Genomic DNA, 16716 nt, shown 5'->3' with positions numbered 1-16716 from the left:
ATAAAAACACTCAAAATTTTCTGTGTTATGTCTTTATAAAGGAGTAATGGAAATTTTCAACTGTGAGGAAGCTGAGTCTTCTGATTAAGGGATTAATTGACCATCTTAATCCGGAAAAAGGAGCCATGAACAGTCATACCGTGTTCTGCTCTGAGCTATAAGGTTCTGATATAGCTGACGAAGCATCGGAACTTTTGCATAAAGCACTTCTGCTTTAACTGTGCCATCCTTGCTGATTTCTGCTGTCCTTTGAGTTATGTGTGTCAATCTATCATCATAGGAAGAGATCTGCAAGTCAATCAAATTGTGCTTTTGTAGCAAATCTACTACTTCTAGGAGCTGCTTCCCACAGTCCTGGGAATTCACTAGTGCCTGCAAATAAAGAGAGAGAGAGAAAAAAAGGCATTTGCAGAGAGCACATCCAAGGGCTTAGTACAAAGAAATTGGTTGATAGCTTCCTGTTGACTCTGATAGCTTCTAAATGTAAAAGAATTTTGTCAGCTATGTAAAGTCAAAAACACTTTTATTTCAGTTTCACAAGGTAACGGCAACAATCCAGAGTTTCTATTGTCTGCAGAACAAGAAACGGTCTCTTTAAATAACTCTGTTTCACAGCTAAGTTATGTTAGGTAAGCACAGGGTTTCAGCATTCACATGCACAAGAACAGCTCTTTTTTATATACATCCATCTGCAGGAAGATAGATTCAGTCTGTATTTGGAGGATTCTACAGTATCCCATCTAATGGCATGTTTTGACAGTAAGTTTTTTTTTATTTTATAAACTTACTTGCCTTTGCTATGTAAATAATGAATTGTTTTCATTATTTACTAAATAGTTCATACTAAGTATGGCCATACCACATATGAAGTACTTACTGCTTTCATTATTTAAACAACGAAGTCAAGTTTAATACTAAGTACTTATAATTTAGCCCAGTGAAAGTACTGCAATGTTTACTGTCTGTCCTCTTTCTAATTGTATCAATTATTCTCACATAGGGTATTTTATCTTTCCTTATTGATCGTTCTTCTCATATTCTCAGGCTATCACGGTTCCAACAATATCACTACCGTTAGAAGTTTTTGCTGACTAACACTTGGACGATTAGATTCATAACTTACAGTTGCCTCTTTACTTTGAACTTCACATCTTCTGTTTACTCATCCAACTTAAGCACAATACAGCCTGCAGTTGTAGGGATTTTTCTGTCTTTAAGCAAGACAAGGCAAGACCAAAGGATGAATATATGCTGTCTATCATTATAAAATTAATATGAAAGCAGTTATTTCCCATGATAAAGAGAAGACTTTGAGTTCTGACACTATGGTAACACTTTTAAACTTTTGCTAACAGTGAGCACTGTTCGTTCTCCTGTGGAATTTTTGTCTTTTATATGTTTAGGTTGCTGAAACCCAGATGCTTGCCTGAGCTGCTTTCTGACTCTATAAATAACTAGAGTTACTTCCAGAAGGTAATTCAGTGTAGTTACCTGGAGTGGGAACAGGAGGCTTTCTGTTGTTGTTGTTTATCTCAACTTTTGCCTTCAGATTTCTAAATTTAGGTGAGAGATGCACCATTTTTATTTTATGACATTATTTGAATCTGTAGCAGTAATACCATATTTCACCTTTGATTAGAGAGAGTCCTTGTAATAAAAACTCCCATATAGATATCAGCCAAACCAACCTAAAGTTAGGCATCTAAGTAAAAACAGTGTTTTTCCTCTCTGAATGACAGAATTATTTTCTGTTGGTACCAGAGAGTGAGTACACTAGTCCTGGAATATGAGTATTTATTTAGGGACACACATTGTTCACAGTGTGAACTGTGTGCTGTTGGAGAGGGCTCAGTACCTGCAGCTCTTTCAGCTCCTCCATAATGGCATCAATGTCCCTCAGGAGGGCTAGAATCTCCTGCATTGTACTCAGGGAGTGTTGTCGCTTCTGCAGCTGATCCAGAAGTTCTTGCCATTGCTTTGATATGCTGTTTTCCCTACAAAGGAGGAGAGAGATTATCAGCTTGGCTCAAAGACTTTGGGCCTCTTGAGTAAAAATTTCCAGTTCTCACAGCTTTAGAGGAGCTAAATGAACACACACAAGACACATCACTTGTGGAGGAGCACAGGCCATGACTGAAAAAACAGGCAAAGTATTTTTAGCCAGTCCTAAATCGGGATATACTGATAAATAGAGAAGTCATAATTTCTCAGAACTTGAGAACTAATATCAACTTGGGAAGACTTTGTGACTTAACAAATCTGAGTCTACCAAACTGCAGACTGAAAAAGAAATGTGTTGATTTTGAGGAAAAAGAGATTATGTATATTTTCTAAGTATTTTTGATGGAATATTGGATTTTTGGCAGAACCAATATTTTCATATGCAGGTTTAAATACCTCAGAACTATTTTTCACTTGAAATCAGTCTGAATTCTGATCATTCAAACAAAAACAAACCAAACAAACATAAGACAAAACAATTTTATCTTATCTGCTGAAACTGTTCACAGTTAGAAGAAATTCATGCCAGTTCTACTAATGAGGAATAGAGCTCATCTTTTTCATCTACTCCAAAAAAATTATAAAAAAAATTAAACTTCACCACTACATGGTCTTAAGTTCACCACTCACTTCTTCACAATTTGATCTTTGCTGTGATAGTTATTCTGGCTGATGACTTTTGCCATTTCGGCCAAAGCTGTGAAACGTTCCCTCCTGGGCAGTACGTCTGCCACAATGGCTTCCAGCTTCTTACTGGCAGCTTCCATCCTGTCTACGCTCTCTGGCCAGAAGTCTTGCTTTCCAATTACTTTTCTCATGTCTTCCAAGTAGGTCTCACGCAGAGCTGCCTTCTTCAGGAACCTCTTGGCTAGCTGTTCCAGCTTCTCTAGCCTCAGCATCTCCTTCTGCAGTGCTTTTCCCCGGTTGTGTTCTGCCTTTTCCAAGATAATCCAATGCTTTTCCACATCCTGCAGTGTTCTCCCCTCTGGAGGCATGTATAGTCGTAGGTTGTTGGCTCTCTGCTTGGTCCTGATGTTGAAGAGATGAGCTTCAATCATGCCTTTATCTTGATATTTAGGGGGTTTCTCCACAGTGCGGAAGGTCTTGAAGTTGGCCATGAGCAGCCACATTTCCTGAAGAGAGTTTGGGAAATTACGGTCATCCAGCTCAATCACCTTCTGCTTAATCCATTTCAGGAGGTCAGAGACCATCTGCTCATATAGAAATTTCAAGTCATCTATCTCCTTCAGGAGGAACACAATCTGTAATGGAGATATAAAGTTACAAGTCAAACAAGAAGAATGAACCAAAATGGGTGAACAGAATGCAACATCATCATAAACAAAACTCAGGATGCAAACAGAAGAGTATGTATAATGGGAAGACAGTACTTAACAAGAAAGTTACCACATTCATCAAATTTTATACCAATAATAGAATGATTTGGGTTGGAAGAGACCTTAAAGACAATCTAGTTCTAACTTGTTCTAGTTTCATAAGGTATAGGTATATCACATAGGCATAGATTTCATATCTGAGGCCAGATGAAAGTCTAGAGTGACCTTTCATGAAAAAAAAAAAAAAAAGAAAGAAATATTATTTGATTCATAATTTCATTTTTTTTAATTTAAGAAAAAGTTACATTTTAAAATAAATAGTATGCATACATCAATTGTCAGCACCTCCTATGAGAGATGACCTTAAAGCAAAAGTCCCAAATGGAGGCTTCAGAATTTCTGTTTCACAATGGAACCAAACTGAGATTTTTTTTTTCTCTCTTTCATAAAAAGAAAAGAGTTCTATCCTATCTGTAAATATGCAATCACCCCCTCTTAATCTCATCATCTTGGGTGTGGGAAACCATCTGACAAGATTTTGGTTCTCTCACATGCCAATAGCAGACTGTTGCCAAAATGATCCGTCTCAATCTCTGCCATCAGAGCAATTTTACTTTTTATAAATTATCAGAGAAACAACACACATAATAGCTAAACAGGCATTGGTAAGGAAGTTAACTCTGATTCAACAGTAAATGTTTCAAGTCTATAACATTTATGTTTCATCTGCAATTTGGCCTGCATTTAATTCAAATGTCTACATATATAAAAAAATCCATTTAGAATGAAATTCATAATGAAATTTTAAAAAATTCTGGAATTAAGTCATCTTTTCTTCCAGCCTTATTGATTTTTTTATTTTTGTCTTTTTAATCCATTTTTTTCCTCACTTCAACTCAGTAGCTTCCCTGCAGTCATCCGAGCGAACTCTGAACAAAGTTATCTATCATTCACCTGAGCCTGCCTGAAGCAGGCAGGCAGATCAGTGAGGGAGATATTGCTGAGCAAAGGCCCATGCCTTGCAAGTGGTTATGTGCCTTCACCTAGCAGAAAGTGCACTTGGCAATGAATAAATGTTGCAGTGCTTGAAGAGTAGTAAAACTGCACCAACCTGGAGTGAAGGAAAAGCAGCCCATGTTGCCAGGGCTCCTTTCTGTATTTTCTGCCATCGTACCCAGTTCTTGCTGAAAGATCCCAGTAAGTGCATGACTACCTCACGTGGGAGGGGGAAAGCAGATTTACCTCTCCAGGATGAATCCCTCTGCCATCCTGGTCACCCACATAGTCTCAACTCAAAGACTTCTTTGACACACTCAGACTTCCCTCCCCAATCCTATTAGTAAATTCAGAACTGCCTATTTGAGAGGACTAAGGACATGAGGAGATTAACATCTGTTTTGTTATCCTTCTGTATGCTAGTGTGCATAAGAAACACTGGAAGACAAGGAAGCAATATTAAAGACAGTTAAAAATACCTGTCAAAGACAGATACCAGACAAAGAGAGAAAAAGGAAGCAGCAAGTGGAAAGAGAGAGAGAAAAAAAAGAATGCATGAATGTAAACATACAAAATGAAAATAAATAAATAATCAAATAAATAAATAAATAAATAAAGGACAGAGTGAGAAGTACTCCTTCTGTGTTTGTTAATATTACAAAGATAGATCCTGGCCAAAAAGCAGAGTCTCTGCTGGAGTCCAGACAAATCTTACTGCCCACTCTCCTCATTTATGCCCAATCTGTTATTTAATTGAATTCAAAGTCTGGCTGCCATCCAGCAATTCTTCAGAGAACATTGCTGTTACTGAGAAACATTTCAAGATCATCTTGTTCTTTTCTCTGAACATTAGCTGAACAAACTCTGCTTCATAAAGAGGTTTTGCCTCATCACCACCAGGGATGTCCTTGTTTTGTGTCTCCTTCTGAGAAATATATTCCCCCTCTATAGTCCGACAGTTAGCTAAGTTCAGATGTATGTGTACGTCATATCCTTAGTGTGCAGAAAATCTGTGGGCTTTTAAAAAAAATAGTGTGGAGTATTCTGAAGGTAGAAAATAAAGTGTCTCCAAGGGAAGTGTTCCCTGGTAGAAGGACTACAATATTTTGGACAAGATCTATTCAAAATTCCTTCCCTTTTCCATTAAGAGGATGCAAGTAGTTTATGTGTGACTCAATCATATGTGAGACTAAATATATAGTGAAAGTGATTAAAAAAAACACCTTTAATTTTATATTATAATTTTAAGCTTCAGATATATTTTTTTTATGATTTCCTCCTTCCATTGTACTTGCTTGTTTTTCATTTATTTATTCACAGTTTGTACCCGACTAAGGAGTTAGAAAGAAAGGATGAGGATTTCACAGAAAGTAGAAACTAAAAGTAGTCTCTTTCCTATTAAATTAGGAAATTGTTGACTAGCTGTTTTTGCCTGGCTGTAATCTTCCCGAGATTAATGAGATCTGCATGGCTTCAAGTTGCATTAGGGGCACATCAGCTCTCAAACAGAAACTGGTAGGTTGAAAATGGATTTGAATCCAGAGACAAATGTAGTACCTTTAGAAATCAAACCTAGAGACACTTTCGAACATTCAAGTGACAATTAAATTTTTTTATTCAGTTTGATGCCATTTGATTCAGTTCAAATGATCCTGCAGCTGACCTTGCACTAAATACATTTCCAACAAAAAATTATCTTCGTATATTTAACTTCTAAATTTGGAAGATAACAAGTTACTTACTTTGGCAAGTCGCTTTTGATTTGTCTGGCCTTGTTTCATTCTGGAGAAGTAGTGGTAATAGAGTGACACATAAGTCATGATGGATCTCTCATCAGGGGAGGGTACAGCCACATCCTCAGCATCAAGCAGCTTGCTGATCCCTAGCTCTTTCTCAGCAACATTAAAGGCATTATTCAAGTTTTTGATGGGCTGGTCCTGACGCAGTGAGCTGTAATTGATAAGATCAGGCCTGGGCAAGGAGAAGAATGGAGAGAAAAAAGGGAAGAGAGATTTATGTCTTAAATTCTTTCAGATGATAAGCCATAAACTGTTTATTGGATAAGGAATATGATAAAAACTCTGCAATTATTCTGTCTGACCTGCTTTATTCAGAAGCATCAGAACTACATAGCTGGAAGAAAAATCTCCTTTCTAAAACTGAAATACTACTCCCAGCAAATCTCTGACCTTCACTTATTTTTCATCCTCACAGGTCAGTGAAAACCAGTACCCACTAGAGTTCAAATTCTGAACAGGAAGATGACTCCCAGCTGGGTAAATTTCAGAGTATCCTAACTAGCAGACAGCGCAGAACTTTTAGTGGAAGAACTGTCCAAGGCTGTCTCAGGTGGTTTCTCTCTCCTTGATCTGTTTTCTTCACAACTTTTAAAACGGCCACAGAAGGAAGGAAAAAACTGAGAAGTTTTCTCTGTTAAAATTGATTCAGAAGGTGTAAACACTCGCAAAACATATACAATAAAAACAATCACTACAGTAATAACTGCTGAAAATGAGCAATGAGAGTATGAGTGAGAGGTCTGAACCAAATATTGTACAGCATTTTCAGGTGGAAAGTCCACTTCCAACAAAACAGTGAAGCAAGAGCTTGGTCCTTTTTTCCCTCCGTCCTCAGAGACAGCATATCCATTTAAGAAAGGAGTTTCCAGCTAATAAGGGTAAGGAGAGAGTTTTTTAGTTTCTTGGCAAATATATGTAATACATGCTGTTCCTTCAGACATCTTGTGCCAGAACTAGAAGGAAAAACAAGCAAATCATCCCAAGCTCAGGTCTTACCTGTGGGCATGTATAAGTGCATTGAAGGCCAGTCCATCACTCCAGCTTTTAGAGAAGTCCTTCACATTTACGTTGGAATAGCTGGCAGTTTTATGCTGACACCAAAGTAGTAGGGCTTCATTGGCAAATAATTGATCAGCTCTGCCTCCAAATTCCTCCTGTGAAGACAGCAGAGAAAAGAAAAATCAGTGTGTGCTGTATGCAGAAATAGTATCTGTGTTTTATACTCCCAATAAAGATAACTTCGTACTACTTCTGTCCAACTTGTAAAACATCTCTAACAATCATGATTTCCAGGCTGAATGTCATGAAGTTAGAATGATTAACATAAAATTAGGAATTTTCTATCAAAGTATAAGTTAATTGAATGAATTTATAAATCAGATTATGAAATGGTGATAGTAAGTTTTCATTTTTTTTCCTCTTCTGCAAGGTTTCTAGAAGTCAAGGAAATTCAAGAAAGATGTAAAGATTAGTTTATTTGCTTTCTTAGCTTTGATCTAGAATTCGGGGAAAAAAAAGTGTTCGGATCTATCATTAGAAATTACTAATTTTGATTCAACAATATTTTCAGAGATTCATATCTGCCATGTACTTGAAATGCATGGTGAAAAATTCCTTTTTCCAAAAGTAATAAAAAAGAATAATTTTCTTTAGAGAAAGACTAGCATGTACTTCGTATCTAGAGATAAGTGTCATCAGAGAAGTACTTTCTGGAGTTAAAGTCAGTAAAAAGTTTGTGGAAGGGAGTGATGAACATGGATATCTCCAAGTTATTGTTTTCTGTCTTTTTGAGAAATTATGAAATGTATTCAATTCCTTTCACAACTTGCTGGCAAGTAATTGGGTAATATTAGGTTTGATCAAAATGGACATGAAATATAATCAAAACAGTCCTTTCTGATCTGAAGTTCTACAAAGTCTTTGAATTCCTCTAATCGGACAATGACAAAAAGACTTTGTTTTACCTTATCAAGTTTGATAGATGAAATTTGAAATCGAAGTATAATGATCCAGATGAGTCCCAGGATTAAGGTTCTGTCACCATCTACGATATTCTCAGGACCAATCACTTTCACTTGTACCTGCTAATAAAGAAACATCTGTTCAGTATGAAATTACTCACATCAAGGTCTCTGAACAAGTTATCTGTGTAAGAAGCTGGTGATGAAAAGGGCATTCAGGCTTTCTTAAGAAAACAGATTTTACACAACTACTTCATTTTTCCATATATCTGAGAACTCCTATGATTATCCCTGAGCTCCCATGCACACCAAAAATGAGATTCAGGAAATATCTAACAAATTGATGGTGATCTCAAAGATTTAAAGTCCATTTACTGGTTTTGAAAATTGTGGCTAACTAAAGAAACACAGCTCAGTGACCCTTTTCTCCAAAGGAGTGTCAGCTGGGCAAACTCAGAGATTATTTGATGTGATGTCCAGATAGTTAGTATTCATATAACTCTTGGGCTCACCGAACAGACCAAATATCCTACTAAATAAGTCACAACTTCTTTCTCCATTATTTCTTGAACAGCAAGAAAGGCTGTAATGCACCAACAAAGTGATACCTATTCAAGAAGTCTGGACATGCTCTGTAGACTCCTGACATCTCTGTGAACTTCTCTCTGCAGATCAGATTTGTGTGACAAAGAATAGTCTAACTGGAAAAGTCTGGATGTGCACATGCTGCTGGGTCTTAAATGCGGTATGTTTTTAGCAAATGTGTTAGATGAGTACACCAAGCTCCATGCTGCACTGCATTTGTTTAGTAATCAGTGGAAAAGTACACATTACACACTTTTCCTTGATTATTGCTATGAAATCCCTCTGCTCCTTCAAGATTTCATAACACAGAGCTTTGATGATTTTCCAGAGAAGCATACGATAAATTGTTTAAAAAAGAAAAAAATAGCATGCCATCTTGTAGCTTAAGTGAGGATATGGAATCTGCTTTGACAGGGAAGTTAGACTAGATGATCTCTAGAGGTCCCTTCCAACACCTACAATTCTGTAATTCTGTGATGTACAACTTAAATACATAAAAATACTGCAATGGCTTGCTTAAAACCGTTTGAATCAGAGCTCTAAAATCCCCATTTTTTTAACAAGTGGTTTCATCAATGTCTATTGCTGTTTACTTTGCCCCAGTATTTGTGAAAATATTACATCTAAAAAGCAAATAATGAAAAATCTTAAGTCAGGAAAGAAAAGTGCTGCCAAAAAAATCTTCGAAATAATTCAGAAATTGTAGACAGTTTTTCAGGAACTACCCAAACTTCAAAGAACATGTATCCAACTTCAGTCATGAAGGGACTGTTTTAAGAAATTAATTTTAAGAAATTAAAGAATATTACATGATTGTAGGTCACATTTCTCATGCAATAACAAAAATTTGTTTTCATTAGCTTGTTTTTGTTCTTTTTTATTTATTAATAAACAAAACCTAGCCTGTATTCAAGGAACATTCTGCTAATTATTAGAGGCAGAAATTATTATGAACATTGGAATAATCAGCTAGTAACATACACAATCTATTTTCGTCTTTAATATCAGTATTAATATCAACTTACCTTGGATTTCAGAAATGTAATGGCTTTGCTGTTGTTCTCTAGAAAATGCACTCTCATCTTTCCCCTGTTTGGTCTGGGCAAAGATTCTCCAGAGAGCAGCTCCAGAAGTTGCATGAGATAGATGCCATCCTTCAGGTCTGTGTAAATATTTTCTATTTCAGCCCTTACCTGCAAAGACCAGTCACACAACATCAACTCTGGCTGAACGTTTGGACCACAGGGCCCTTGACTTTTAGTACTAAACAAAAAACACCTTGTTGCTGTTCCACTGAGTCAGCTGTATGTCAGTGTACAAACGTGAAGTATAAGCAATGAAGGTCAAATCGCAAAAAATGGGTTAATTAAGGGACTGGCATTTTGGAAAGTAGGCAGGACTAAAAAACTTAAAAAAAAAAAAAAAAAAACACATCTGAGGAAATACAGAAAAAAAAATAACAGATATTGAAAAATAATAAAAAAAAATTTGGAAATGCTAACATTATTTATTTCAGTTGAAAAGACTCTGTTCAGCTTTTAATTCCAAGCAAAGCATTCCATTTAAAATTTAGTTGATAATCCTAAAGTTAAGTGAAGCAAAATAAAGGAAACAAGGAGACCTCTAACAGCTTCCAGGACTCATTTTACATTCCAAAATATTAAGCCTATTACTTCCTGTGTAGACTTTCCCTGCTACATGAAGTCTCCATATTTATGGATGGTCTCACACTTAAGTGCAATTGCTATATAAAGCATTTGGATCTACAAAAATGTACCTCATTGCTGCCAGTAGTAATGTCACCCAGCTTAGGTGACACACCATGACATAGTGTGTACTCTGATCTAATAAGATCTGCCTGCCTTAGGTGTTTCCTTTTGGCCTTAAGCCACCAGCCATCAAGCAGTGACACTGAAACCATATCACACACCCAACAATAACATACTGTGATTCTGAAATCACGGTAAATAATCTTTTCACCTCAAAAAAAAAAAATAATCATCCAATATTCCTGAAGTTTGTTTGGTTAGTAGTGTGTTTTTTTGTTTGTTTGCTTATCAGTTCAGAGCATAGTTAAATGTAGGGGAAATAAAGAATAAATAATAGTGATGCATTTTTTCACCCTTGGCAGATTACTAACCAGTTTAACAGGTTTTTTGTTGTTGTTGTTTATTTGTATATCACTAAGAATTTGAAAGCAAGTTACATAGAGAGCCTTTATTTCTATTCTTTGCGTAGAACAAGGGCTGGCAACTTTCTCTAGATGATTTTTTCCATGAAAAATAAAATTCTGTTTTATTGGCATCTTTACTACCTTTTGCATTTAGGTAATCCTAGAATTCTGTCTACAGTATATTACTGTAAAAAAGTTACAGCTTTTATATTCTGTGGCACTTTTATTCATGAAGAATAGTTAACGTTTTAATTTATTTGTAAAGAGACAGTCTCTGTGCATCTGTTTTATGCCCCATTGTAAGGCAGTAGTAACTTTGTTACATCTGTCTCCACAGAAACAAACAAATCAAAGATTGCTTGACAAAATCACTCCAGTAACACCTTTAATGCTAAACTTGAAGTAGTCAATAGTGTAGTTGAGAATACCGCACAGCCTTGTTGTAGGGTAGTATCAAGTTAAAGTCCATATTGGCAAGCTTGACTACATTGCTGAGAAGACCTTGATAAGCTCTTGGTCTCTGCACCATTTCTTACCGTATATGGTTTGGAAAGCTCTCACAGGATTTTCTTCTCATGCTTTTATGATTCACAGTCAAGTACGATGCAGGAAGTGGAGACTAACATTTTAATCTTTGGACTTGAATGTGTTTTTAAAATGACAAAGTATATATTGATTTGTAGCTACGCAGAAATAATTTCCTACATCATAAAAGCTTAACTTTCTTGCAGGTAGGAAATTGAGAATGTGTTTTACATGTCCTCATTCATAGTAAGAAAAATTAATTTAAAAGTTGATTGTACTTTGCATATGGCTTTGCACAAAATGCTGAGATAAACATTAAAATGAAAAACACTTGTCAATTACTGAACTACTTTAAAATATTCACAAGCTAGAATGGAAACAAGAGATCTGGTCTGGTTTGGTGTCTTCAAGGTCCATTTTCATTATCAACTATGGACAGTAGAAAAGTGAGTTGTTCTTGGAAAATGTAATTCCATATTTTGTCACAGATACATGAATGAATTTATCTGCAGTAAATCTAGAGACTTTTGGAACATGGTGCATTATCTTGCACAAACAAGTTAATTGTACACTACCTCTGATGCCTCTTGGAAGTCTCTGAGACTTACTGAAACCACAGTGATCTGTAATTGCACAGTAGTATGTCTGAAATTTCTAGACCTAAGGTAACTTTTTCAGAGACACTGGGCAGCAACTGCTAACGTGGACAATGGAAATAATTATGAGGCAGAAGATACAGGATGATGTTTTCCGGTCAAAATCTTTCTTGTATGCATATATAAGTAATAGTGGCACTTAGAACTAAGATGTGTAAAATTCGATATACACAAGAATATAGTGAGTGAAACAATCAAAAACAGACAAAAACAGGAAAAAGTCTCAGATGAAGTAGCTACCTACATTGTTCCTGACGAAGATATTATTCATCCAGTTGGTGAAGGTTTTCTTTTGCATGAACATACGCTGCTCCTGCAGCCTTTTGATGTGATCTTTTTCATATTCGCTATTCATGGTGACCTAGGAATGCCAGAAATTCCAGTGAAGTGGTCGGTACCAAAGAGATGTACCTGGCCAGCTATGAACAACAATGTACCCAATATATATTGGAATTCTAGCCCCTGTAGGTACAAAATTCAATACCACACCCAGTATATTACTCTGATTTCCTTTAGCTTGTACTTTGCACTCGATGTTCACTCAACTTTGTCTTTACTTAGAAGCGTTCTCCCTTTTAAGTTGCATCTCCACTGTCAGGATGAAAATTAGACACATTGATGTATCTTTACTTTCTTTCAGTCTCTCCCCAGACACTTGATCCCATTAGAACCATTAATATGAATGTCATCAATAACTTCATGGAATGTGCTGAAATCACAATAACTGAGAACTGATTTTAGACCCTGTCAGAAAGAGAGGGAATCTGCAAATCACCCAAAGCACTGCTTGAAAGTGTGTTATGCTCTCTAAGGACTAGTTGGGATGCTGTTGCTAGCTTTCAGATCATGGTATTTCAAGGAGAAATTGTATTAGTTTTAAGAAAAGAAATGACTCAAGTCCTTCCTCTTACAAGTTCTATTTTTGCATATCTTTCTCTGAAAGCACGGTGACACAGTTCCATTATCACTCAAACAACACTCTGTGCCAGGAATCAGAGACTGCTATTGTTTTTCCTGTGGCAGGTACTTGTCTACTTTGTACATATCATTGAAAAATCAGGCTTGTAATTTATCACAGCACCCAAGTAGAATACTCAGGAATATCAGAAAGAAATATCTTCCCCTTAAGAATCTCTGATGAAATAAAACAGATTTCAGTTCAAACAAACAATTACTTTGGGATTATTTTGCTTACAGTGGGAATATCTAATGAGTGATCTTGCTGTTTTGAATGCTAGAGTTTCATCTAAAAAAAAAAACAACTGTCTAAAGTCCATAGCTACAGACATATTTAGGGACAAATGTCATCTTCATGAACTACTGCTGTAATTATAAGTATTACCTGGATATCAGCCTATCTGCAAAACCAAGAAATCTGATGTAATTGTGGAAGAGAGAGTTGTCTGATGCTGTCACTCCACTGCAAAGAGAAAAGGAAATTAAAAATTAAAACCTGTGAAAACCTGCAGAGGGTGATGCTTCATGGATCATTTGTATGTTTGGAGAGGCCCAGTTTCTCAGCTACTCTGGGCTCTGTGCACTTTTAATTCATCAAACATAAAATACTGAAAAAATATGAATAATCCTACTGTGGGTAGTCTGTAAAAAGGAAATAGAAACAGCATCATGACAAATGGGAAGCTGCTTGCCTGATATGTTTCTGTTCTCTCATAAATGTAGAAAACTATGCTACTTTACAAAATGGAAAAGTGTAGAAGTTGTAGACAAGACACTTGTTACCCTGTGTTTTTTCTTCCTTTCTTTACCTCGGTGTTTCTTAATTCTCATTGTTTTACAGGGATGACACTAAAGATTAACAGCTCAACTGCAACATAAGGAAAGATCAAGGTCATAGAGGAAAGCCTTATAAAAGGAAGAATTTTACGATGTTTGAAATGGAACGTTAAGAAAGATATTCGGAATACTTTCTGATTCTCTGAGGTAGTTTAGGATAGTCTGCTTTTTCCATCTGAAAAGCAGATATTCAAACAATTGCCTTTGCCCACCAGAGAGGCAGTGTTATCACACTTTCATATCTATCGAGCAGATATTCAAACAATTGCCTTTGCCCACCAGAGAGGCAGTGTTATCACACTTTCAATCTATCGAACAGAAGCATTCCTGAATTTGTCAGATGTTCTCAGAATTTCTACAATCTCCTTTTTTAAAAAGAACTTTTAGCCAGGCACTGCAGTCACCCTGGACAATGACTGCTGTTGAACTACTGCCTTGTACAGTAACTCACTTGTTTTATGAAATTCTCTTACAAATGCTCCCAACATGGACATTTACATGAAAACAGAGCTATGATAGAATATCTGTATTTGCCGGATATAGAAGCAGTGCTAAATGCTAAATCTGGCTGTAATGATACATTACAGTAAAAAATAATCAAATAACACATAAAATTTGGACTTACTGAGGTCAGGAGGAACTTCTTTCTCATGTTCAGCAGTTGGTCATTCTGGGGAATGACTTTTGGTTCTAGATTCACTTGTACTCCTACGTTCAGCTCATGGTTTTCACGCAAATCAACCTTTGAATTCAGGAACAGAGACCAAGTATTTATGATATGCCTATGAACCTTTCACCTGTTCTAAAGGAAATAACCTGTGAGAATGAACTGTCACAGGCCTTAAATTATTTTTGAGCACAAGAATCAGATACGTACTAAGCCAAAACTGCTATAATAGAGTGAAAATAGCCATCCTCCATACCGACCCTTCGGTAAAGAGCAGCTAGTCTTTCACAGATTCATTAAGGGCTCTGAGTGAATCACAGACTACTTTTCTACAGGAATGCTTTCCCATGGAAATTGAGCTTAACAACAAAGACTGAGAGCACAGAAGAAGGTACAAAGATCAGAGTAATTCGCAAGTAGTTTAACTGAGATAAAGCAAGTGAGAATATAAAATTATGAAGAGTTTAAGAACTGTCTGCCTCCACTTTGAGGAAGTTCATGTGCATAGTTGCTGGAAGGGCGAACTGAGATCAAGCTGTCAATGCAAAGGCATACCTGTAAAGTTTTCTATTGATGGACTTTACCACTAACGACAACAGGGAAAATGATTCTGGTAACTTATACAGCAGAATCCTTGTTGTCACTGACAAGATTGCACAACCACAGATTACACTGACCTGGCATAATTGCTGGGAACTGGATGGTTATTGGGAATCAACACTAGAAAATGGGTAGGCATCTGAAATCAGAAGCTGTAAGTGAAAATGTTCCCCTCAGAGATAAGGCAAAAGAATATCAGTCCTTTGCCTTCTGACAAGTGACAGTGAAAACTTTTCCTCAGTTATTTATACCTTAGCAAGGTAAGAAAAAAGTTATAATGGTACTTGGTGCAGTTTCCTAGACGAGCAGCCTAACAGGAGAAGCCAAGGGCAACTCAGAGCAGACTGTATTTGAGGTGATGGTGTGGAAACATTCATTGATGGAGCATGCAACATTTTCTTAATTACACAAATGGCATTGCTCCTTTAAAAAGGAAAAATAAATAACAGTCATCCCTACAGGCTATTTAAGAGCCCCTCTTGCTGCCTTTGCAGAGGACTGGAGCCTTAAGAATGACCTTAGAAATAAGCAACTGCCTTTACCTTGACCTGCTTTCAATCTGAATCTTTTCTACATATGCAAAAGTATTTTCTTGTTTCTTAAAAGGAAATGCTATGATGTGGGATTCCCTTCTGCAAAACAGCAGACACATAAAATGTGTCGTCTTCTTTTTTTCCAGCATCCTTTCTTATCTGCCATGATCTTATTTTGCAGAAGACAGAAGCAAAGACTGAAGATCTAACAAATCTCATACCCAAACAACCTGGCTTGCAGCACCACAACTCCCCACCCCAGTGCTCTCACACTCTTTGCACAACTGTGCAAAACAAAGAGGAATATGAAACTGCCTTTCGACCCATCTGATATTTCATCTGCTTTTTAAGGTATAGTCTTATGCCTCACCTTAAGAACAATGTGTGAATTACCAGACCCTTTACAAAACACAAAAAATATTTAAATCCCCTATGCAGAGAGCATAAAAGCAACCATCGCAGGGTGCTGATGTGCAGTTTGCTTCTTCCCCTCCCACATTTGCTCCAACGGTTGTTTGCCATAGGGACTGATAGACAGACAGCAGAGCTCCTAGCCTGCAGAGGACTTCCTGGCCCTGTCCTCCTGGCTTCCCACCACCACTGGCATCACCCACAGGGTTGGAGGATTTTGCTGGGACCAGGGCAAGAGGGAAACACAGTGGCAAAGATGAGTGCAGATGCCTTCATATGATGTGTCCCTACACGTGTAATCTAAGAAGGCTTAATATTAGGCTATGAGCTACCACTGGGCAAAGTCAGTTGAATTTAAAAGCTGTATAGTTATATTCTACGATTTGTGCCACAGAGGACTGAGCTTGTGCTACTGGCTGAGATAAAAGGTCTGGCACAACTTGCCACCCTCCATACCATCAGGTATATTTTGCGCACACGTGTCCCTGAGGGTATGTGTAAAAAAACCATGCTTGAGATCCACTAAGAAGAAGGTTCCCAAAATCTCAAAGAAAATATCTGCAAATACGTGCAAGACAGCTCAGCCCTCTGCCCTGCACAGTGTCTCAGGCAATGGTGCTTCCATGTGTAAAAATCTCCACACATCAAACATCTGGGCCTTGACTGTGAAGCAGGAAG

At 37.0% G+C, this 16716-nt stretch overlaps 1 protein-coding gene across 2 annotated transcripts in view; it reads right to left on the bottom strand.

Moving 5' to 3' along the window:
- SPTBN5 (spectrin beta, non-erythrocytic 5) overlaps window positions 1-14539 on the bottom strand; it is a 93225-nt gene extending 78686 nt beyond the window's left edge. The window contains exons 1-10 of one of the 2 annotated variants that reach the window (XM_065754790.1): window positions 14453-14539; window positions 13376-13453; window positions 12278-12394; window positions 9705-9872; window positions 8098-8217; window positions 7130-7287; window positions 6077-6305; window positions 2632-3263; window positions 1856-1994; window positions 140-372 (exon numbers count right to left, since the gene is read on the bottom strand). In XM_065754790.1, coding sequence (XP_065610862.1) covers window positions 140-372; window positions 1856-1994; window positions 2632-3263; window positions 6077-6305; window positions 7130-7287; window positions 8098-8217; window positions 9705-9872; window positions 12278-12388 — 1790 coding nt within the window. In that variant the 5' untranslated portion in view covers window positions 12389-12394; window positions 13376-13453; window positions 14453-14539. The remainder of the gene's footprint in view (window positions 1-139; window positions 373-1855; window positions 1995-2631; window positions 3264-6076; window positions 6306-7129; window positions 7288-8097; window positions 8218-9704; window positions 9873-12277; window positions 12395-13375; window positions 13454-14452) is intronic. The other variant, XM_065754791.1, reaches the window with a different exon arrangement.
- Window positions 14540-16716: the final 2177 nt, after the last annotated feature.

Source organism: Cyrtonyx montezumae, unplaced genomic scaffold (assembly GCF_038088225.1).
Source record: "Cyrtonyx montezumae isolate F1298 unplaced genomic scaffold, pur_monq_1.0 scaffold_10, whole genome shotgun sequence".
NCBI classification, from domain to species: domain Eukaryota; kingdom Metazoa; phylum Chordata; class Aves; order Galliformes; family Odontophoridae; genus Cyrtonyx; species Cyrtonyx montezumae.
The sequence above is the reverse complement of the archived record's forward strand: the minus strand, read 5'-3'. Positions and strand labels throughout refer to the sequence as shown.